At 61.1% G+C, this 23514-nt stretch overlaps 1 protein-coding gene across 4 annotated transcripts; it reads right to left on the bottom strand.

Annotated features, from left to right (window-relative positions):
- Nucleotides 1-7595: 7595 nt before the first annotated feature.
- IMPDH1 (inosine monophosphate dehydrogenase 1) lies at nucleotides 7596-22872 on the bottom strand. Of its 4 annotated transcripts, XM_041002044.1 has the most exons (17): nucleotides 22594-22827; nucleotides 20330-20346; nucleotides 19896-19922; nucleotides 18941-19118; nucleotides 17060-17108; nucleotides 14324-14425; nucleotides 14147-14221; nucleotides 13711-13917; nucleotides 13465-13552; nucleotides 12019-12218; nucleotides 11144-11234; nucleotides 10882-10977; nucleotides 9892-10035; nucleotides 9650-9794; nucleotides 9282-9425; nucleotides 9075-9158; nucleotides 7596-8034 (listed from the first exon to the last, which is right to left on the bottom strand). In XM_041002044.1, exons 1-17 carry the CDS (start codon nucleotides 22758-22760, stop codon nucleotides 8013-8015), a joined length of 1836 nt encoding a protein of 611 aa, XP_040857978.1. In that variant the 5' UTR covers nucleotides 22761-22827; the 3' UTR covers nucleotides 7596-8012. The 4 variants fall into 4 exon arrangements, with proteins under 4 accessions (XP_040857978.1, XP_040857979.1, XP_040857980.1 ...); XM_041002045.1 differs by lacking the exons at nucleotides 19896-19922; nucleotides 20330-20346 and having other exon boundaries at nucleotides 18941-19042; nucleotides 22594-22872; XM_041002046.1 differs by lacking the exons at nucleotides 19896-19922; nucleotides 20330-20346 and having other exon boundaries at nucleotides 18941-19039; nucleotides 22594-22872.
- Nucleotides 22873-23514: the final 642 nt, after the last annotated feature.

The raw sequence follows: 23514 nt of genomic DNA, 5'->3' as shown, positions 1-23514 counted from the left end.
GCCCCTCTGCCTTCCTGCACCCAGCCTCCCCAAAGTCCAGAGACCCCATCATATACATGGCAGGAATCCTGCTGGACAGCATGCTGGGACTGCTGGTCTACCTCATGCAGGTGAAGGTTGTGCTGACAGAGAGGTTGAGGTAGGTGACAGGATGGGGGCACACTACCATCAGGGGCTGCTGCTGCGGATGAGAACCCCTTCCAGATATCCTCAGTTCCTTTTCTCTCCCCCTGCCACCCCACCCCTCCTCCCAAGAGGGCCATTTGATAACTAGAAAGTGGGCTGTGAGGACACAGCGACTCGTCTTCTCTCCCGTCCATCGGCTGCCCCAGGTCACACCTGTAGGGGTCTCTGGGGAAGCCTCTTTTGTACCTCTGCCCTGGCTCAAGCCCCAGCAAGCCCAAAACTAGGGTGTCCTGTGGTCACAGTTGCTCAAGACTCCCTCACTGCTTTACAAAGGTGAACAGAACCATTCACTGAATGCCATCCCAAGGGCATTGTCCCTAAGGCCATGTCTCTAGTGCAGGAAACCTTAGGGTGGAGGCGAGCCCAGAGTTCACCCGGGAGGTCAGACTTCCGGGGGAATGGGAAGTGGCGGCTGCCTCTATTCCGTCCCCATGCCAGCATCCACAGCTAGCGCTAAGCTGGAGTCACAGAGCATGAGCCGAGGGGCTAGCCTGTGCATGCGCACTGGGGGGACGCTGCGACAGAGGGGACGCTGGTGGGCCTCGAGCTTCCGCTGACCGGCAGCCTCCCTACCCCCACCGAACATGCACCCTGACAAATGATGCCATTCAGCGTCCCACCCTAGCACCACCCAAGCTGCCCAGCACTGTGGTCAGGCAAGTTTGCATGGGTCCTTGGAGAGTGCAAGCAGAGGCAGTGCGCAAGGCCAGCCAGGGAGGAGCCCCTTGTCTCCACTCCCTCTCCATGATCCGGGCAGGATTTCCTGATCCCTTGCTGACAACTGGCCACAAGTCATGCTCTCTCTGCCCAGAAAAAGGAACAGGTGTGCCATGTTGTAGGCTCCTGGGGTGGTGTGTGCCCACCCACATATCCCAGCCCGCAGTACTCTATGTCCGCTTGCAACCTGACAAGATCCAAAGGCTTCCTCTGGACCATGGTGGAGAGGGGCTTAGGGATGGTGCAGCCAGGACATATTTCTGTCTCCTGGAACTTGCGGGTACAACTAAGATGCAAGCCCAAAGTGAAAGGACCTGGGGGTCTCTCAGAGGGAGGCGTCATTCATTTCCAACCTGCAGAGACAGCCACTGCCTTTGGGGAGGTCCCAGCTCACAGGGATAGTGTGAGATGATGTGGGCATTTGGCGTGGAAGCTGGCTGGTCATGGAGGTGAGTCCCTGGCTTGATGTGGCCCTCCCAAATGGGCACCTCTGGAATCTGTGACCAGGCAGCCTTATACAGCAAAAGGGACCTTGTGCGGGACTAGGGTAGGGGCTTTGAGATTAAGCAATCGCGCCTGGCTTATCTGGTGAGCCCAATGCAATCACAAGGGCAGAGCCTGACTTTTTGGGATAACAGGTGCAATGATAGCATGCGAGTCAGAATCCCAGATGCTTGTTTCCAGTGCCTGAGAAAGCAACAGGTAATGGCCCAAGTACCTGGGCCTCTGCCAGCCATGTGCGAGACCCAGATGGAGTTCTGGGCTCCTGGTTTCAATATGCTCAGCCCTGGTGGTGTAAGAATTTGGGAGTTAACAGAAGATGGAAGATGTGTGTGTGTGTGTGTGTGTGCCTCCTTCTTTTTAATCACTCTGCCTTTTTGAAAGACATAATTACAACAGAAAGAAGTCTTCCATCTGTTGATTCACCCCCCAAATGGCTGCAGAGGCCACAATTGGACTGGTCCAAAGCCAGGAGCCAGGAGCTTCTTCCAGCTTTTCCACATGGGTACAGGGACTCAAGCACTTGGCCCATCCTCTGCTGCCTTCCCAGGCACATTAGCAGGGAGCTGGATCAGAAGACAAGCAGCTGGGACTAGAACCAGGACCCATATGGGATGCTGGTGCTGACCTCAACAGATCTCTTCTTAAAATAAAAAAACACAGGGGCACTTGCCAGGGAAGGTGGGCATCAGAGCAGATGTGAGCATGAGGGCAGACCAGAAAGGCAGCAAGACTGGCAAACACCATGCTGCTAGTTTGCAAGATGGAGGAAAGGGCCAAGCACGCAGCAGCCTCTAGGAGCTGGCAAAGGTGAGGAGCCCCTGGAAGAATGCAGCCAGAGGACCCCCAGAACATCGAGATAAGAGACGTGTTGTGAGCTATGTGCTCATTCGTTACAGTAGTAACTGGGAACTCTGGACAGTGAGGGAGGGACATGAGGGGCCCCATGGGCTGCAAGGCCAGGGTGGAGCTAGGGTTAGCAGTAGGGAGAAGAGGGAGGGCCAGGCACAGAGCGCTCAGTCTGTGACCTCGGCCCTGGCCAGCCACAGCTGCCTGGCACCCGGATGCCTGTCAACCCGTGGTAGTATGCCTGACTGGGCCAGAAAAGGAGTCCTGGGTAGCCAGTCCTGAGGCAACGACGAGGGAGTAACACAGAGTGATGGTGCCAGGGGAGGGAGCCCATGGGCCCCATGGCAGTAAGAGATGCAGGAGGGGAGGTGGGGTGCCCCCAGGGTCTCCTCCAAGTTCTCTCTGTCTCTCTCTGGACACGAGATATCCTGCCCCATCTCCCTTTTCCCCTTGTGCATCCCTGGGAGGGCAGTAGGACCAGGGCCTCTGGGGCTAGAGGGTGATGGATGAACTCCTGGCCTCGACCCTGGCTGGGAAGGTTGGCAACCTCGAGCCACTTCCATTGCCTCTCCGAGTCCACTCTTCTGCAGACAAGGACTCAAGCCATTAGCTGCTCACGCCCCACAGTTGCATTAGGAGGAAGCTGGATGGGAAACAAAGAAGCCAGGACAAGGGACTTGAACTGGGCACTCTGATAAGGAATGGAGACCTTCCAACAATATCTTTGTCTAGGGACCGGTGTAATGTCTCAACGGGCTAATACTCCACCTGTAAGTGCTGGCATTCCATAAGGACACCGTTTGTGTCCCAGCTGCTCCACTTCCCATCCGGCTCCCTGCTTATGGCCTAGGAAGGCAGCAGAGGATGGCCCAGGTCCGTGGGACCCAGCACCCTGTGGGAGATCCAGAAGAGATTCCTGGCTCCTGGTTTCAGATAGGCTCAGCTCCAGCTGTTACAGCCATTTAGGCAGTGAACCAGTGGATGAAGGATCTTTCTCTGTCTCTCCTTCTCTCTGTAAATCTGCCCTTCAAATAATAATAAGTCTTTTTTATAAGAAGGCTGTGTTTAAAGGATCACTGTGGCTGCTGTGTGGCTGTATTGTGAAAACTGCAGTAACCCAGGCAACAGACTTCGGGGACTTGGCCACGGTTGCGGAAGTGGAGGAAGCGGTCAGATGGACACGTGATGAAGGCAGTGCTGGATGATGGACCGAGAATCACTCGAGATTTTGTTTCTGGGCAAGGAGAGGAGGGCCAGATTGGATGAGAGCGGTGGGAGACTTGGTTACGTGTTGTCCACCTGGCCTGGCCCCCAGCTGACTGGGTTATCAGATTAGACATGATTGCTGTGTGGACCTGTGCAGGGCTTCACTGCGTAAGCTGAACATATATGTAAATCTTCACACTCAGCACAGTGAGATCCTCCCCGACTGCAGTGGCCTTCACCCACGCCCCAGAACGGAGACGGTGAGCAGGAGGCCACCTGTCCTTTCTGCTTGTCTCCCAGCCCGACTCTGGCTTTCACTGTGTTTGGACTGGGGATGTAAATGGCCTTTATTTACATCCCGAGTCCCAGGGCTTCACAGGCGAACCGCATCGTGGGCTCTCTGGGGGCCTCCAGCTTGCCAGATGCAAACCAGGGTGTGTGCACACCATGGAGGCCAACTCCTTCTGGGGAGTCAGCCCCTTCACCCCTTCCTGTCTTCTGCACGTCGTCAAAGTTCAGTTACAGCTTCTCAGGGAGGGGCGGGCTCTCCGGGAAGTCATGAACCTGAATCCCCGCAGTCTCTGCCCCTTGCCCCTCCGGTCTGCAGCTCCTCCCCCGCCCAGATTAGCCGCGGGGCCCCAGCTTGTCTGCCACCTCGTTTCCATAAACCTCGCTCAGCTCTTGGTATGAAGGCTGAAGCCCAGGATCCCATGCCCTCCCCGTCGGCAGGATGGAACAGATTCGCGGGCAGTCAGGACCCCATCAGCTGCGATCCTGGTCTTCCGGGGTCCCTGATAGAGCACGTGTGGGGACACTGGCAGAGGACACGCCCAGGCCAGTGTCTAGGGCGCAAAGGGTCAACGGCCAAATGAAAGCGCCCAGCACACCGGCCTCACTCCTGTCCCTCCGCACCCCTAGTGTCCTTCAAGAAACCCCATCTTAACGACGCTCGTGGGCTGACAGCCCGGCAATGGTTGCCAAGGGCAGGGCTTTCAGGAACAGCTGCCTGTTGCCTAGGAAACGGCGCCCCTGCGCGTCCCCCTGGAGTCCAGCAGGTCGGCGGCGTTGGGCGCCATCTGCTGGAGGCAGCGCCGCGCTCCCGGAGTCCACCTGCGCGGGGAACATCCCGCACCCAGGCCCTGCTTCTCCCCCGGCATAAACGCCCCGCGTTGGCTCCGAGACCAGGGACACGCACAGGAGCTGGGCGCTCCGTGGGACGCACGGAGGGCTGGGAGCCAGGTCCTTCCCCAACCCCAGCCCCCTAACCACCCCCAAGGGAAGGAGCCGGCCTCCTGGGCAGAGGCTTGGGGTCTGCGGGAAGTCCCTCCTCTCCACGGACTTCTGAAGCTGGCGACCCTCAGTGCAGACAAAAGCGCAGTTAGCCTCCCACCAGCCGACAGGAGGGTTCAAGCTGGGGCTGAAAGTGACGACGCACGGGGTTGTAGCCAAGTCCTTGTCCACCAACAAGCCTGTCCCTCCAGCCAACCCCAGACCATGCACCAGAGGAGAGATGGTGGAGGAAGGAAAGGGTGGACTGCTGAGCTGTGCATACAGGGGTGCAAGCCCCACCTCCCCTTCAGGGGAATTTTAGGCCGGCTGCCCGTTTCCTGCTAAGCACCATAAGGCTCAGTCCTCAGGGTGCACCAGAGGTGGCCCCATTGCAGTCCTTGGCTGTGCTGTGAACCCGCCTCTTCTGCTCCATCACCTACACGCCAGGCGTCCCACAGCCCTGCCCCTGTCCGATCTGTGCCTGTGCCATGTTAGCCTGGGAGAGTGTGTAAGCTCCTTCCTGAGCCGTGTGGGCACAGGTATTGCTGCGGGGACCTGGGGCAGCCAGGAGTGCGAGCTGGCCCACCCGCAGCAAGCAGCCTCTTCCCGGGGCTGGGCCTTTGCACAGATGCTAGGACTCATGAGTTAGAAGGCAGGGCACTCCCACAGCCTGGCTCAGGACCTCAGACCACATCTCCCTGTGGACCGCTGGAATGCACAGCACTAGGGGACACAAACTCAACGGGGCCAGTGCGGTGACACAGCATTCTAAGCCTCTGTCTGCAGTGCCAGCATCCCACAAGGCACTGGTTCAAGTCCCGGCTGCTCCACTTGCCATCCAGCTTCCTGTCGGTGGCCTAGGAAAGCAGTGGAGGATGGCCCACAGCCTTGGGACCCTGCACCCATGTGGGAGACCAGGAAGAAACTCCTGGATGCCACAACTGTTTGGGGAGTAAACCAATGACAGAAGATCTTTCTGTCTCTGTAACTTTCAAGTAAAACAAATAAATTAAAAAAAAAAAACCAAGATGGCCTCCAGGTGGACACAGTGCTATGCCAACCCAATGGGTCCACATCTGTCCCACACATGACTCAGGCTGGCCTCCCGACGCCCACCTGAGGCCATCCCAGCTACATCTTCCCTCCCTTGTCCTTCCCTGACCTGGCCCACTGTGGCTATACTGCAGTCCCCACCCCGACCCAGATTCACGTGTATTTATCCCCAGCCCATTCCTGGGCAAGGCGAGGGCAGCGGGGACCAGGAACGTTGACGTAATGATTGGAAGAATTTGTACAAGGTCCTTCATCTTCACTTGAGACGCGTGGTTTCACAAGCCTCTTAGGACACGCGCTGTATCAAGTGTCCCAGGAATCCTGGAAGCGGCTGCATGCATCTTCTCAAAAAATGCTGGCCCTCCCGCTTGGGCACCAAGTGAGAGGCCTAAGCCCACGCCAAGTCGGGGAGCCCAGAGCCTCTGCGTGCTGGCTTTCCACGGGGGCCTGGAACACACAGTCAAATTTGAGGACCGCTGGGCAAACTACACCGTCACGTACCTCGAGCCACGACCAGGTCACCGACGCACAAGGCCAGCCATTCTGTCAGCCAGCATTGCTGACTAATCAGATCCCATAGGAGAACTCTGAAACCCCCACAGCTCAACTCAGAGGGATTTGCCATTCCACTCCACCCACGGTCACACTGCTTCCTGTGTGGTACCTGGTAGCTAATGGGCAACACAACCATGAAACAGGGACTCGCCCCAGCAGGCCCGTGGGACCAGGCCTTCTCCCCCAGCCCCGGCTGGGTCCCTGTGGACTTGCAGGTGCTCAAGGCCTCTGGACCACACCCTTCGCAGTAACTGCTGAGGCAGCTATATCCTGCTGTCTGCCTCCCTGGTCCCATCCCCAGGGATGCTACAAAGCACACAGCAGCCACCGTGAGAGGCTGGCACTGCCCTAGGGGCTCCCTCTGACAGGAACTTGGGGAGGAGCGGGCAGCCAGCCAGCAGGGGGCCTCCAGATCTGTTACCCATCTCTGCTCCTTCCCAGCCCTGCGGGCACTTGGAGGCCAGCTGCCTTGCCTTGGCAATTTCCTGCTCATGTCCAGCCATCACGGAGGCCCACACCTTGTCAACCCAAATGTCCCAAGATCTCTCAATGCCAAGGAACGTGCAGCAGCCCAGGAGGCAGTGATGGCCACATCTGTGGGCTGTGGGGGCCCCTAGCTGCATCTCATCGGTGAGAGCTCACATACTGTGCCGCTGTGGTCCTAAGCTCGGAGATGTGGGCCACAGGCACACTGCACTTCCACCCAGGCCCAGGCTGCCCTGGTCAGCGGGGTGGGGCTGTGCTGGAGGTCACGTGTGACAGGGCCTGACGCTGGTCTTCTCTAGCCTTGTTGACTTCCACTGTGACACTGCCCAGCGGCGAGGTGTGCTGGCCTGCTGGCAGCAAAATACACAAGACCTGTAGCCCTCCCACCCCATGGCTCTACCCCGGCCTTGGGTTCCCCAATGTCCTTGGTCACCTTCCCGGGGAGGCTGGTCCAGCCACTCTGTGGATGGGGACACAGAGGACATCAGAGGCATGGAGATTTGCTCAATTTATTCTGGTTGTTTAATATACAATGATGCAACTGTGACCCAAAGTGTGCAAAGTTAAAGCCTTGGGCTGCAGCTGAGAGGAGAGGGTAGGAGCGGGGCCCAGGATCGGTGGCACGTCAGAAACCAGACAGCCTCCTCCCCAGGGTCAGTGTCAGGGCCGGGAAGCCTGAGGGGCAGGGTCCAGGCTGGAGGGGCAGGGTAGGGCGGGGAGGCTCAGGCCAGGGGAAGGGGGCAGAGACCTCCCTCTGGCCTGGTCAGGAGCCCCACAGGGTAGCGGGCAGGGGCGGGAGAGCACCATTTCCTGGGGGTGGGAGGAGGGAGGGAAGGGACCTACAGGAGAAGCTGGGAGAGGGCTGCCCGCCCCAGAGCAGGCTGCAGCAAGAAAGACCTGAGGCAGGCACACGGCCTGAGAACCCAGCCGGCAGGGCCCAGGGAGGGGCTGAAGAAGGGGCAGCCCAGGGGGACTCCCAGAACAGTCCGGCCCCCCGAGGCAGGGAGTGGGGGGTGCAGGGATGCTCAGCCAGGGGTCTCGGACCCCTCAGGGCCGCGCTCTTTCCTCTCTCCTGGGCAAGGAGCTGGGGAGCTCATAGTGCAAATCTGTGGGCCGCTCAGCTATGCAGGGAGGCCGTGCCCGGACGGGCACCAGAGGGCGCACCGCTCCCGCCGCGGGCGCCGCTGTCCTCAGTACAGCCGCTTCTCGTAACTGTGGGGACAACGCCACAGTGGCCCAGAGTTGGGGTCTGCAGTCTGCTGCTTTTCCTCAACAGCCCCTCCCAGGGCTCCCCAGGATGCAGGCAGAGAGCTGCCGAGGCCCCTGCCTCCCACACCGGGGAGGGAAGCGGGGCAGTCGGCAGGCCCCTCGGCGGCTCCTGGGCTTCTCAGCCAGGCCTCCATGAAGGGCAAAGGCAGGGCTGCCGCCACGTCCCAGTGGGCAGCGCTCGGGGCTTGGGAGAGAGCCAGCCCACGGAGTAAGCTGACCTCTGTGGCTGTCACTGCTGCCCCACCCGGGGAGGCCTGAGGCTGCTGGTGGTCACTGGGTCAGTCTAGGCTAGGTCGGCTCTGAGCCAGGAAGGAGAGGCCCTGTTGGCTCCTCCACAGGGTGCCACGGAGGCAGGCCCTGAGGGCACGCTCCAAGGCCCCCCATAGCCTGTGATCATGCCTGGCTCTGTCCCCAGCCCAGTGCCCAGCAGCCCTCCCAACCCAGGCCCCTCCCCGCCTGCCCCTGCTCTAGTCTACGGGCAGCGCGGTTATCACTGGTTATTACTTACACGGCAGAAAGGTATAGCTACGGGAGGGCGGGGCAGAAAGAGACACAGGTTAGATGCCCACCCGCCTAGGCCTGGGGCGGTGGGCCACAAGCCTGCTACTGCGGCTGCTGCCAGCCAGCACTGGCCCCGCCCACGGCCGCCCCAGCGCTGGCCCTGGCATCCTCTCTCTGCCTGCCTGTCTACCTGGGACCACCAGCCACCAAGCAAGGGCTGGCGTGGGCTAGCCCAGAAGGGAGGTGGTAGCCACATGCCTTCAGAGCCCTGCCCAGGGAAAGACGTCCGACGGCAGGTGGGTGGAGGGGCTCCAGGACAAGGCTCAAGAGTGGGCAGGGACCATCCCACTGCAGCCCCCGTCGCTGGTGGCGGGGCGGGGTGGAGGTCCCTGGGTCCTCAGCCTGGCCTCCGGCCCCTGCTCCACCTGCCGGACCCAGGGGCAGCCAGCACCAGCGAGAACCAAGGAGGCCGCCACACTTACGAGTGCAGGCCATGGACGCCACCCTCGATCTGGGCTGACATGGTCCGCTTCTCGAACTTGAGCTCTCCTGAGTACATCATGGAGCTGGAAAGGTGGGGGGAAGGGATGGCTCAGGGGGTACCCAGGACCGGGGCAGGGGAACAGCAAGGACACAGAAGGGAACGGGCAGCCCTCCCCGCCTCTCACCGCGCCAGCCCCGGGGCTCACCGCAGGATGGACAGGCTGCGGGCCCCGATATCCTGGCAGCCATGCTGGATCCCGGCGATGAGGTAGGGCACGAACTTCTGAATGGAGCCCTTGTCCTGGATGGAGCCCGACACGCCCTGCGCGATCTTTACCTTGTCCCCCTCGCTGCACAGAGGGCAGGCGGTCAGAGCCTTCAGCAGCCCCAGGCTCCTAGACCCCCTCCCTCCAGGGGTGCCTCCAGAGAGGGGAGACCACACAGGGTTCTCAGATAAGCCCCCTATAGGGCTACTTATTGCCCTATGTCTGGGTTTCCGGGATTCCAGCGCAGCAACCAGGCACCCCTCTGGGGCAGCTGCAAGGCGGGCAAGGGTGCGACCCTGGACAGGCACCTGAAGTATCGCTTCTGGCTGCTGCTGCTCTTCTCCATGGCATCTAGCGAGCCCATGCCCCGATACTTCTTGAGCCTCACCCCATCTGAGAAGAAGTACTCGCCAGGAGCCTCCGTGGTGGCGGCCAGCAGAGAGCCCATCATTACTGTAAGAGCGTGAGTGGGAGGGTCAGTGTCCCAGCACCACCTGCTCCCAGCCCTCCCCCCTCCGCCTCCCCACCACACCCAGGGACGCCTGCTCACCTGTAGATGCTCCAAGAGCCAGGGCCTTGACCACATGACCCACGGTCTGAATGCCGCCATCAGCTATAACAGGCACCCCAAAGCGCCGAGCGTACTCGGCCACCTTGTACACAGCGGTGCCCTGGGGCCGCCCGCAGGCCATCACTGGGGGAGAGGCACAGGACAGAGATGAAATCATGCCCACACAGGCCCAAGGCAGGGGCCCCAGGCAGGCTGGGCACTGACGGATGGGCCTGGATGGTGTTACTGAGGATAGCAGGGCCACCTTCCTGGCAGTGGTGCTGCACGGGGGCTCTGGGCTGCTGTCAGAGGCCAGGCTCAGCCGGGGGTCCCTGCCCCACCTTCCCTGCAGGCACAAGCTCCGTAAGAAGCGGACAGGCCAGCACTGTGGTGCAACATGTTAAGCTGCCGCCTGTAGCGCAGGCATCTCACTGGTGCACCAATTTGTGTCCCAGCTGCCCCACTTATAACACAGCTCGCTGCTAATGGCCTGGGAAAGCAGCAGAGGATGGCCCAAGTGTTTGGGCCCCTGAATCCATGTGAGAGACCCAGATGGAAGATCTCTCTCTCTGTTATTCTGCCCTTCAAATAAACAAACACATGTTTCTGAAGACCCAAGGGGTCTTCTGCTTCCGTTCTTCGGACCTGGAAGGTCCAGCGGGCCCTTCTGTTTTGGAGAGCTGACCTTGTAAAGGGGGACCAACTGCGTCCCCTCTGGCCAAGCCAGGATCGATGCCCCAGGTCACACACCAGCCCCCCAGCCCGGACTGCTGCAGTGCAGGGCGCTATGGGTGGGAAGCAGCCTGGACGAACAAGTGTCCATGAGTGACAGATCCAAGATAAGCCCTGAGACAGCTGTCATGACGGCTCCCGGCCTCAGACTCCAGGATGGCACTTACGAAAGCGCTGCTTCCCACCCCTGAGCCCCACATCCCAGGCCTCAATCTGGAAGCGCCAGGCCAGGGGCTCTCCCCGTCGCCCCACACCCACCTTCCTGAGTGATGCAGATGGAGCCGCAGCCCATGCCCACACGCAGCCCGTCCACACCAGCGTCAATCAGGTTCTTGGCTTGGGCTGCTGTCACCACTGCAGATGGCGGGTTAGAAGAAGAATGTTGAGGACCAGAGGCCCCTGCCCTGCCAGGGACTCCTGGAGGGCCCCGGCCCAGCCCCCACCCCGCGGCCCGGAGCGATGCCACCGCCTGTGGATGCCCAAGGACATGGTGCAGGGACAGGAGGGACTCCACACTCACCATTGCCCCCAATCACCTGCAGGTGCGGGTACTTCTGCTTGATGTAGTGCACCATGGCAATCTGGTACACGGAGTTCCCCTGGGAGGAGTCCTGGGAGAGGGAGTTCAAGCTTAGGGGCTGAATCTGCACTGGATCACAGGCAGAATGCTCTGAGAAGGCTCTCTCTTAGGGCTGGTGCTGCAGCCCTCGAGGTTGAGCCACCGCCTGCAATGCGGCATCCCATGTGGGCACCAGTCCCAGGTCTGGCTGCTCCACTTCTGATCCACCTGGGAAAGCAGCAAGTGCTTGGGCCCCTGACCCACGTGGGAGACTCATTCCCAATCCTTGTATGTACTGGGGAGTAAGCCAGTGGATGGAAGATCTCTGTCATTCTGCCTTTCAAATAAAGAGAAAATAAATATTTTATTGACAGGCAAAGTGACAAAGAAGGAGAGACTGGTTTACTCCCCCAAATGGCTGCAACAGCCATGGCTGGGCCAGGCTGAGGCCAGGAGCTCGGAGCTTCTTCTTTGTCTTCCACGTGGGGGCAGGAGCCTAAAGACTTGGTCCATCCTCTGCTGCTTTCCCAGGCACATTAGCAGGGAGCTGGATTGAAAGTAGAGCAGCCGGGACTCGAACCAGTGACCATATGGGATGCTGGCCTTGAAGGTGACAGCTCAACCCCCTATACCACAATGTGAGCGAGAGGGTTCCAGTGCATGGGAGCCACCATTCTCAGGGTTCAGGCAGGAGAAGAGAAGCCCTCAGAGGGATGCAAGGTATCTGTGGGCTCTGGGCAGGGGGCTGGGGACCCTCCTCAGGAGCAGAAAGGAGAGCAGCAAGGGAGGGTCCCAGGTCCCAGGGAACTATGTCTGGGGCACTGTGGCCTCCTTACCAGCACTATGACATCAGCACCGGCCTGAGTGAGCAAATCCAGGCGGTACTTGTCATCCTCACGGGTGCCCACGGCTGCTCCACACAGCAGCTGCTTGTGGGAGTCCTTGGAGGCCAAAGGATAGTCCCGGTTCTTCTTCAGGTCGGTGCGAGCAATGATGGCCACCAGCTCGTCCCGATCATTGACGATAGGCAGCTTCCCTGAGGGCAAGTGACACGAAGTGGCTGGTGGCAGGTGCGCAGTGAAGGTTAGACTGGACCACACCAGGGATTCCACTCAAGTACCCCAAGAAGCCACTAGATGGCAATACCGCCAAGGAAGTGTTCCTAGGGACCTGGACGTCTTCCCAAGGAACAGGAAGGAAGGGAAGAAACCTCCTCTTTGGCCCAAGCAGGTTCCTTGAGCTTCTTCTGGCCCTGTGGGCTGGGCAGGCTGGGAGGGGCAGCAGCTGAGTGCTAGCAGCCTTTCACCTGCTGGGCCCTGGGCCAAGGTGAGCAGAAGCTCAGGGCACAAACAGGAGGTTTCCTACACTCTACACACGGGAACACATGGCCTGCGGGGTCAGAACTCCAAGAACTCTAGAATGGCCAGGGAAACATTCCTCGGAATAGCCCACTGGGACCTAGGAAACGTCACACACACAGTCCCTACTTTAAGCAAACCTCCCTGCAGGCTTCTCGGAGCCTGAAACGAGGGCGCACAATTGCTGATGCAAGCCATGACAGAGTGCGGCACAGGGGGTTAAACAGCACACCTCAGCACTGGCTGCTCCACTTCCATCCAGCTCTCTGCTAACGTGTCTGGGAAAACAGTGGAGGATGGCTCCAGTGCTTGGGCCTCTGACACACATGGCAGATCACCCTGCCGTTGCAACCATGTGGGGAACAAAGCAACAACCCATCTCCCTCTGTGTGTCTCCCCCCTCTCTCTGTAGCTCTTTCAAATAACTGCACAAATATTCCAAAAACCCAAAAATCCATCTACTAGTTCACTCCCCAGATGGCTGCAATGGCCAGAAGGAGCTGATCTGGAGCCAGGAGCTTCCTCCATGTCTCCCACATGGGTGCAAGGTCCCAAGGCCTTGATCTATCTTCTACTGCTTTCCCAGGCCATTAGCAGAGCTGGGTTGCAAGTGGAGCAACCAGGGCACAAAACTGTGCTCATATGGGATGCTAACACCACAGGGCGGAGGATTAACCTACTATGCCACCACTCCAACCCTAGCATTTATGAATTCTGAGACTGCACCATCCTTTCTGCACAATGAGCATCTCACAGGTCTAGTTCTGGGACATACGCTGTGAAGGCACTGAACCAGGGATGGGCTTCCTGTGGCCAGGACGAAGACTCGGGCTTCCTCAGGTGTATGGGACCTCCGCCTGGGGCCTTGGGGTTGGGAGGTCAGGCTGCAGCGGAGTCCACCGTCCCCCCTTCCGGGACTGGTACCTTTCTTGCTGCGCTGCAGGATCTCATTTGCCTCTTTCAAGGTCACGCCCGCCGGAGCCACCACCAGCTCAATGCGTGGTGTCATCACCTGTGGGGCCAGGAACAGGCCACCTGCAAGTTGGCAGGTGAGAGAGAAGGCGCCAGACCGCCCTCTGGTCCCTAGCCAAAGGCACCAGCCCAGAGGACCTCACTCCCTCCACCCAACACGGGGAGGAGGATTCTCGTCCCCAGGCCCAGCAGGTGCACCTCGCTGAGGAGCGTAGCGTGGTCCTTCTCGGCGAGGAAGTCGATATCTCGGGAGGTGACAATGCCCACCAGCTTGCCGCCCATGGCGCCCGTCTCCGTGACCGGGATGCCCGAGAAGCCGTGCCGAATCTTGGCCTCCAACACATCACCCACCGTGTGCGAGGGGCTCAGCACCACCGGGTCCGTGATGAAGCCCTGCTCGAACTTCTGTGGGCACACAGGGAAGGAAGAGGCTGGGACAGGGCCGGGAAGGGTGCAGGGCAGCCTGGTCACGGGGGACACCTGGGGGTTAGGCATGCCACAGGGAAGCCAGTCCTGCAGGGAGGGGTGAACATGAGAACTTGGCCCCGGCCCCCATGGGGGGGCCATCAAGACTCCTGCTCAGTGGGTGATGGCCGTCCTGCTGCATCTTCCTGGAGGCGAGCCTGGTACTTGCCTTGACCTTGCGCACCTCGTTGGCCTGGAACTCCGGGGTGCAGTTGTGGTGAATGAAACCAATGCCTCCCATCAGCTGGGGCGGAAGGGGAGTGAGGTCAGAGCGGGCGGATGGGAAGCCACTCTCCACCGCCCTGCTCCCTCCCTGGCCGGTCCGCATGCGGGCACTGGGACTCACAGCCATGGCAATGGCCATGTCGGCCTCCGTCACGGTGTCCATGGGGGAGGAGATGAGTGGTGTCTTCAGCGTGATCTTCCGAGTCAAGGCTGAAGTGAGGTCCTAGGATGCAAGTGTTTTACCCCTAGTCAGACACTCCCACGTGGCGCGCCAAGACATGTCCGGAGACACCACAGCCAACGAGGCAGATGTAGTCCCCGCCAGCTCCCCCAGAGCCCATTCGACCAGAAGGGCCAGCGCGGTGGTGCACCAAGCCCAGCTGCCACCTGCAAGGCCAGCATCACCTATCAGAGAGCCAATCAGAGGTCCAGCTCCCGGCCAGTGTACCTGAGAAGGTAGAGGGAGAGACCAAAAGCTTGGGCCATCCGTGCTGGAGACCTGGATGTGGATACTGGCTCCTGGCTCCAGCACGGAGCAGCCCAGGCTCCTGTGGCCTGGAGAGCGGCCAGATGAGGACCTCTACCGGATTCAATCAGGGAAGGCTGTAAGGGAGACCCCAGGAAGCAGGGGGTGACAGACTGGGGCTGGATGGCAAGAAGCAGGTGCCTAGGACCTGGAACGCGACAGAGGTCAGCACTGGGAAACACAGAATGTGCATCTTTCATGCAAACATCTGAAATCAAAACTGCTGCAAAATCTGAGAGCTTCTGAGCAACAGCTGGAACTGAGCTGATCTGAAGCCAGAAGCCAGGAGCTTCTTCCAGGTCTCCCATATGGGTACAGGGTCCCAAGGCTTTGGGCCATGCTCCACTGCTTTCCCAGGCTACAAGCACGGAGCTGGATGGGAAGTGGGGCAGCTGGGACATGAGCTGGTGCCATAAAGAATGCAGAACAACAAAGAAAGGCAGAGACAAGAAAGGAAGATTTCCTGCTGGTCCACTCCCCCAAAAGGCCACAATAGCCAGGTTTGGGCCAGACTGGAGCCGGGAACTCCACCCAGGTCTCCACATGGGTGGCAGAGGTCCAAGGACGCAGGTCAATATCCACTGCCTTTCACACGTTAGCAGGAAGCTGGATTCGATGCAGGGAAGTCAGGGTTTGAAGTGACGCTCGGGTATGGGTTGCTGGTGTGACACACGGTGGTTTAACCCACTGCACCACAACATCAGCCCCCACGGCCTGGTTTCTGGAGGCCAAGGACAGGGAGACCCTTGGCAACTGGGCAGGACTTTCCCATTGCTCTCTTGCTAATGCCAGCCTGCCCAGGGTCTGGCCCATGGGAAGGTACATAGTGAACTCTGCTAGTCCCAACAGCTGGGGCAGGCATTCAGTCTCCCAATTAAGACATCAATCACAAAAAATTACAAAAGGGCCAGCATGGTGGCTCAACTGGCTGGTGATCCACCTGTAGGCTCTGGCATCCCATATAGGCGCCAGTTCGTGTCCCTGATACTCCACTTTCCATTCAGCCCCTGATTGTGGCCTGGGAAAGCAACAGAGGATGGAGCAAAGCCTTGGGACCCTGCACTCACATGGGATGGGAGACTCAGAAGACGTTCCTGGCTCCTGGCTTTGGATCAGCTTGATTCTGGCTACTGTGGCCATTTGAGGAGGGAGCCAGCAGAGGAAAGATCTTTTTCTCTCTGTCTCTCCTCTCTCTCTCTCTCTCTCTCTCTCTCTTTCTCTCTCTCTCTCTCTCTATATATATATATAAATCCCTTTCCAGTAAAAATAATTCTTTAAAAAAAAAAAGAAGAAGGGCCTGGAACAATGCATGGTGGTTGAAGTCCTCGCCTTGCACACGCCGGGATCCCATATGGTCGCCGGTTCTAATCCTGGCGGCCCTGCTTCCCATCCAGCTTCCTGCTTGTGGCCTGGGAAAGCAGTTGAGGACGCCCAAAGCCTTGGGACCCTGCACCCACGTGGGAGACCAGGAAGAGCTCCTGGCTCCTGACTTCAGATTGGCACAACCCCAGTCATTGCAGTCACTTGGGGAGGAACCATCGGACGGAAGATCTTCCTCTCTGTCTCTCCGCCTTGCCAACAAAAATAAATAAATCTTAAAAAAAAAAAAAAAAACCCCAAGAAGAAGAAGAAAGAAAGGAAGGAAGAAAGGAAGAAAGAAAAGAAACTTCCAGTTGCCATCATAAAAGGCAATGTTCAGAAGAATTTCACTGGGCCCAGCGCAGTAGCCTATCAGTTAAAGACCTTGCCTTGCATGTGCCAGGATCCCATATGGATGCCAGTTCTAATCCCAGCAGCTCCACTTCCCATCCAGCTCCCTGCTTGTGGCCTAGGAAAGCAGTCGAGGATGGCCCAAAGCTTTGGGACCCTGTACCCGTGTGGGAGACACAGAAGTTCCTGGCTTCTGGCTTCGGATCGGCACAGCTCTGGCCATGGCGGCCACTTGGGCAGTGAATCAGTGGACGGAAGATCTTCCTCTCTGTCTTTCCACCTCTCTGTATACCTTACTTTCCAATAAAAATAAATAAATCTTCTTTAAAAAAAAAAAAAGGAAGAATTTCACCCTAGAACAAAAACCTGCTCTGGCTGCCCACACAGGCGGGCTGGGAGCTTGCCTGGCACAGACGTGAGCTTGGTGCACGCGAGTCTGCCGGCTTTCCATGCGAATCACACCAGAACTAACAGCAACATGGACAGCAAGCAGAAAGGAACTGTGCGTGACTCCATCACAGGGTCCTCCAACTCTCATCACGCCCTGCGCCCTGGGCATAGCTGCCCCTCCCGCCGCCCACGCGCACAGCAGCCCTGCCCTGTGGCCCGAGGGGTACTCACCACCTCGTCAGCTATGAAGTCGATGAACCCCGGCAGGATCAGGAAGTCGCTGTGAAGAGAGAGTCGCGTTACTGCTGGCCAACCGGAAGGAGGGCGTGGGCTGGGGGTCCCATGCAGACCCTCATGCATCTTGCAGGCTTGAGTCCAGATGGCAGGTCCATGAACCTGGCGGTGGCAAGGGAGGGACAAGAGGCCACCCAGGTGAGTGGCCCCAAACCCTCATTTGCCTTCTGGGCTCAGACCAGGGGACACAGAAATCTCGACACGGCCACACACAGCACATGTAGTGCCTGCCCATCTTGATATAGCAGGAGCATGACCCAGCACAGGCCAGGCTACCTGGCCCAGCCCGGGGTGCTGAGTCACACAAGTTCCAGGAGGTATGCAAGGACCCTAAGCTAGGACTTGGAGGGTGTGCCAGGGGCAGGGCAGGCTCTGACAACTGGGAGGGCTCTGGGACTAGAATAAGCCAGCAAGCAAGCAGCAGACACCGTGGCAAGATGGCCAAGGGGAGGCAGGAGCCCTCACCAGGACGACACTGGGGCCCCAGCCAAAGTGTGGTGGCAGGTGCCAACACTGGGGTGGGTCACCGCCATGGTGCAGCCCAAGGTGGGGGAGACCTGCAGGCCGCCACTGGGCATGTCTAGGTACAGTGCCACAGGCCCAGAGGCCCAGTGGGCCCGAGATCAGAGCAGGGCCGGACAGACACACCCAAAAACAAATGACCCACACTCCGGGAACACGTTGAACCCGGCTAGGCAAAGCAGGTCTCCCTCCTCCCCCTCCCTGCACAGGAAGGAAATGCGACAGGGCAGATGGGATTGTTCATTCGCCCCAAGGCCTAGAGAATCACCCGTGTTCCCCAAGACAGCTGCCCGGAGGGACTCCCGCGGAAAAGGTGCCCAAGGCCCACTACCCATCACCAAAGAGCCGCAGTTTCAGCTGCTGCTGCTCACCGCAGCGCTTGTCCGAGGCAAGCCGGCTGCTGCAGCCTGCTTAGATCTGGCCAGCGAGACCACCCCGGGCCGCCAGGCGCTCTCTCGGGTTAAACGCAACACGCCAAGCCACAGGCAGGCAGGAGGAAACACCCCCTTTCCTACACCCAACCCTCCCACCCCCAACCTCCGGGGAGCTGCAGCCGGGTCTGGCTGGTGTTCTAAAAACTGCTTGACCAGCAGGATGGTAGCAGCGCGGCAGGGATGCCCCCAGCTGGCCAACATCCCTAGCTCTGCCCCAGGGTCCGGGCTCAAGGGCCCCTTTTGGGCAGTCACAGTGCTGCAGCCAGACCCACAGCAGAGTAGGACAACCGGCCCGGAGCATGGACAAGGCAGAGCTAGGTCTCCATCCACCCTCTTCTAAAAGTCCCACGTGTGTGGCAAAGGGCTTGGGACTGGCAGAAGCAGGCTGTATAGGCCTGGGGCACCTGTGGGTGGGGAGAGGCACGAGCGGAAGGTGGGCTGAGCAGGCCTGGGGGCGGGGGAGGTGGGCCAAAGGCGTCTGCCCCAGCCGGTCCTCCACTGGAAGTCTCCCCAGAACTTGCACATCTCTGGTTCCCAACCATCCTAAGGTCCCTCCGTGTGACCAAGATGCTGAGAAGCGGAGGCACGGCACAGGGCCAGTCCCGGATCCGGCCCGAAACGGATCACAGCGCCCAGGCCTGCGTTGTCGCTTGTGCCACGTCTGTGTCTCGCTCGCCCGGGGCCTCCTTCCTCCTCTTCCCCCAGCACCCACCCCTTCCCGTCCGCCCCAGCCCTGCTGCGGTCGCTCCCCTCGCGGTGCGGGGCGACTGCAGCCAAGCGGGAAGCCGCGCACGTGCGGGGCCGCCCGGGGTCGCCGCGGCGAGCGCTGGCAGCCAGGTGGGGCGGCGCGCAGCGCGCTTACTTGTAAGTGAGGCCGTCGGCGCTGGCGAAGAGCTGCTGCGCCGTGAGCCCGTCCTCGGGCACGTAGCCGGTGCCGCCGCTGATCAGGTAGTCCGCCATGCTGCTGGGAGCCGCCGAGACCCGACATAAACACCGCGCGGGCAGCCCGGCCGCCGCCACCACCACCGCTCTCGGTGCTGCTGCTGCTGCTGCTGCTGCTGACGCCACGGCCACGCTGCCGCGGCGGGCCCGGGCGGGCCGGGCGGGCCGGGGGCGGGGGCTGCGGCAGCGGCGGGGCGGCCGGGCACCGCCCTCCCCTGCCCGCCTGCCCGCCCTCGGGAGGCCGCCGCCTCCGCGCCGCCCCGCGCGCGCCGCACAAAGGGCCCGGCCGCCGCCCGCACACGCGCGCACGCACGCGCGCACGCCCGCCCGCAGCGGCCCCGCGACCCGCCACCCGGGCTGGAGAGGGCTGCGGAGGGGACCGAGCGGGGCCGGGACACGCCCCCTCGGCCGCACCTCCTGGTGCCCCCCAGGCCACGGAGCTCCCCACTCACGGCCCGCACCCAGGGAGACCTCTGATGTGTCTCCCCAAAACCAGCCCCCAGACCCAGACCCTTTGGCGCAGGTCCTGATCCAGGCCCGCCCCCCACCTAGCGCAGCCACTGGTGTGGACCCCTGACCCCGGCGACCTTGCTCTTGGAGTGGCATTCTTACCAATCCACTGGGTGGCCTTGGAGCCCTCCGCGGGTTACACAGCCTTTTTTCTTAAAACGCTCACCCTTCACAGATCTAGTCCTTGCCAATTCGATTTCCCCTCCCTGCGTAGATGCGAACCCTGCAGTTCTGAGCAGGGTGGGGGAGGAGGGCTGCGTGGGCCTGCCAGGTCCCAGGCTGCAGTGTGACCAGCTTGCTACAGCGCCAGGGGTTAGAGTTCCTCCGGGAGTGGGAAGGGGTGAGGGAAGAAACTGGGACTTTGCTTTGGAAGGGGGTTCTAGGGTGGGAGGCTCACAGGCCTGGCTTTAGCCAAGTCAACGTGCACACCTACAAAATTAGGACAGAAACGGAGAAACTTGGAAAATTTCCAAAGCAGTTCAGTGGCCCTGGTGCCCAGATTCTCTCCCAGGGCGGACTGAGAGTAAGATGAGGTTCAAATTGATTCCCAGGAGGGAAGGTGGCAGGGCCAGGGGCAAAGCCTCCAGGCCTTGTGACCTGATCTTGGAGTGCCAGTCCCTGGCCAACAGCTAGATTAGGCACTCCTGCCCCCAGACCCCAAGGCTCGGTCCCCCTCCCTGTGGCCCCAGGGACACGGGGCTCTCCCCGGCGGTAGGCGGTGTCTGCAGCAGGCACTGCCTCCCCTCCTGGCCCTGGGGAGACAGCATTGTTTACCTCTCAGCAGCAGTGGCAGCCAAACCCAGGGGAAGGCTCGGCCTCCCCAGCCACGAGGCCTGTCCCGGTGATGCCCCACCCCCGGGACCTCCCAGGAAAACAGGCTGTTCCATCTATGTGCAGAGGGGAAGGGCAGCTGCCCACCGAGTCGCGGCCACCAGGCCCGAGGGCTGGAGGAGACACAGACTGCCTCTTTACCCTGCTGGTATCTGAGCCCTCTGCCTGCTCTCGCCCAGCAGTGAGGCCGGGGCACGGTGTTCTCAAGGCCAGGGGTGCTGGGCAGGAGGGGCCAGCAGCTGGCCTTCCCAGGGGAATAGCACCTCTGCGGCTTAGGGGCTTGCAGGCTCATCTGGGGTGTCCCAACCACACTAGGGCAGAGGAGGGGATGGCAAGGGCTGATGGGGACCAGCACCAGGGGCCTGAACCAAGAGAGCTGTGAGACCAGCCCAAGACATGCCCCTGGCCTTTCAGAGCCGCCCCCACGCTGCAGCCACAGGACAGGGTCATGGTGCCCACTAGAGACACAGGGCATAAGTCACGGCTGTGATCACGTTCGGACTCCAAGGGCCCTGCTCTGCCTCCCTGCTGGGGCCCTGGGCCAGCAGCTAGATCCTGCCACCTCGGGCGCCCTTCATGTGACATCTGCCCCAGCCTACAGCACAGACGCCCAGGGGAGGAAGCTGCCTGGCCAAGTGGTGGGAGGGTCACCTCACCTGTCCAGTTGCAGCCCCACTCCCCTGCCCCAGCCAGCGCTGCTCTGACCCCGTGTCAGGGCTCCTCATTAGGCTAAGCTGCCCAGCTCAGCCCTGGGTTAGGCTGTCCTTTTCCAGCGGCTCCATTAATCCCTCCTCCGCCACAGCGCACACACCACCCCCACCCCAGCTTCCCTCCTCCCTCTTCCTGATCGTCCCCAGCTGCTTCCTCCGTGGGGAGGACACTCTGAGGCAACCAGGGAGCCCCTGGGCGCCAGGAAGGGCTGTGGGTTCCCTGAGGATTCCCCACCTGGCAGCTGCCAGGCTCCGAAGGGAAGGCGGCTTGAAACCTCCTCCCTCGAGAGAGGGGCTTGCAGCTGAGCCCCCAGGTCTCTACCTGGGGAAGGGTTGTTTGGAGACACAAGACCTTAAAAACACTTCTGAGGGGTGAGAAGGAGTATTGTGGAGCTGGGGGGCGGGTCAGGGGAGGCCAGAGAACAGTCACTCTGGACTCAAAGCCAGGCCATCTCATGGAGCCCCGTCCTGTGCCCATGGATCCAGGTTGGCGGAGGCTGGTGGAAGCATGGCCAACAGCTCTTGCATCTCCTTATAGCAAACTCAGCATCATGAGGCTCCAGGGTTAAACAGCCTTCTAAAATGGGTCGTGGGGTGGGGGATGTGAGCCTGAGACACAGAAGCACCTGGCATTCTGCACCTGCTCTAACTGCCCCCATCAGCCACCCAGCACTACAGCCTGCCCACTGTCCCTCATAGCCCCGAGCACCAGGGGCTGGATTGTCCAAACTCGGAGTAACAGGGACTGCCCACGCTGGAGTCCACTCTAGACAGACAGTTTGCACAGCCCCTTAAGCCGGTAAAAGTTCTTACATAAGCGGCCAGCTCCGGGGCTAATTCCCCAGACCCTCCCTCACCCCCACACCACCCCAGCTGCCAGGTCATTTCCCCCAAGCTGCAAGCACCGGCAGATGGGACATGGCGAGTCAAAATCCCCGGACCGGAAGGACAGTGGGATTGCATTTCAAGCCGCGATACAATCCGGAGATTAATGCCTTCTCCTTTTCAGCCAGTCCCCCTGGGGGCCCAGCTCTCTAGCCCCCACTCGGCCTCCAGTGACCCTCATTGCTTTCGGCACTCCAGCACACACACAAGTCCTGAGTTCTTTTGGAGAGACTCCGAGGTGGGCTGTGACGGGCAGCGCCCTCAGACCCCAGTGCATGGGACAGAGTGCGGCCCTCTAGGCCCAGGGACACCTACACCTGCCAGAGTTCCACGAAGTGGACTGGGCTAAGGATGAGGAAGCCAACGGGTGCGGTGCTGACAGGCCCCGGGTGACTCCCAGGAGCTGGTGCTGCTCGGGAGGGATTGGTGAGGTGGCAACCAGGGCTAAGATTTTCAGGTAGCGATTGGCCACCTGCTCCCTCGCCCAGACCAGGTGTAGAACGACACCGACCCACCCCAAGCCAGCTGCACTGCGGCGCTCCAAGTTTGCGAAGGTGAGGCGGTCGGAGGGACGGCCGAGTGCCCCGCCCCTGCAGCCCTCCCCGGATGCGCCCCGCGCTCTGGCCCTGGGCGTCACCTCTCGGGCTCGTAGCCCGCTTGCAGCAGGCGGGCGCTGTACCGCTGCGCCGCCGTCTCGTGTCCCGGGTGTTGCCGGGCTGCGGGCTCCGGAACGGCAGCGGGTCCGTCTCCCTGCAGCGGTGCCGACAGCTGCAGGGACTCCGGCTGCAGGAGCGGCCCCTCCATGCGGAGGCCGCGGCTCCGGGGCCGGCGGGAGCCTCTCGGCCTGGAGGCTCCGGGGGCCCCGGGCTGGGGCAGCGCAGCGCCGGCCAGACGGTCCCGGGGCCGAGGGGCGGGGCTGCGGAAGGGGGCGGGGCTGCGGAAGGGGCGGGGCCTCGATGGCTTAGATGGGCGTGGTAGGAGGGGCGGGGCCCTGCTGGTTTGGTGGGGGGGTCCTTGGGTGCGGGCGGGGCCTGCTGCTTTGGGAGGGGCTTGCTGGCCAGAAGGGGTGTGTCGTCCCTGAGTGGGGGGCGGGTCACTGCTGGTTTGGGCGTGGCCTTGCCCCCAGATGGGTCCCTGGGCGGGGCAAGGGCGGGGCCTGCTGCCGGCTTGGGCGCGGCCTGCTGCTGGGGCGGGGCACTGAGAGATTGGGCGGGGCCTGCTGCCGCGGCGGGCACTGTGGGCGGGGCGGGCACCGAGGGCTTGGGCGGGGCCTGCTGTAGGGGCGGGGCCTGCTGCCGGGGCGGAGCACTGGGGCTTGGGCGGGGCCTGCTGCCGGGAGCCCGAGCCGGGTGCACCGCGGCCTGTGGATTCCCCGACGGCCCCCGGAGCTCCGCCCTGGGCCCTCCGCGCGGCGCCCAGGCTCGGCTTCTCTCCCACGCACCGCGGGGCTGGCTGAGGGTGTGTCGGGGAGTCTCGCTCCAGGGCGGAGGGGAAGGACCCGGCCCTGTCCTTGGCCGTGGGGACCTTCCTGGACGGCGCGGACACTGGTAGTGTAGGC

The sequence above is a fragment of the Ochotona curzoniae genome, unplaced genomic scaffold (assembly GCF_017591425.1).
Source record: "Ochotona curzoniae isolate NIBS_2020 unplaced genomic scaffold, NIBS_Ocur_1.0 scaffold_2476, whole genome shotgun sequence".
Lineage (NCBI taxonomy): Eukaryota > Metazoa > Chordata > Mammalia > Lagomorpha > Ochotonidae > Ochotona > Ochotona curzoniae.
This window is presented reverse-complemented; position numbering and strand designations above follow the sequence as displayed.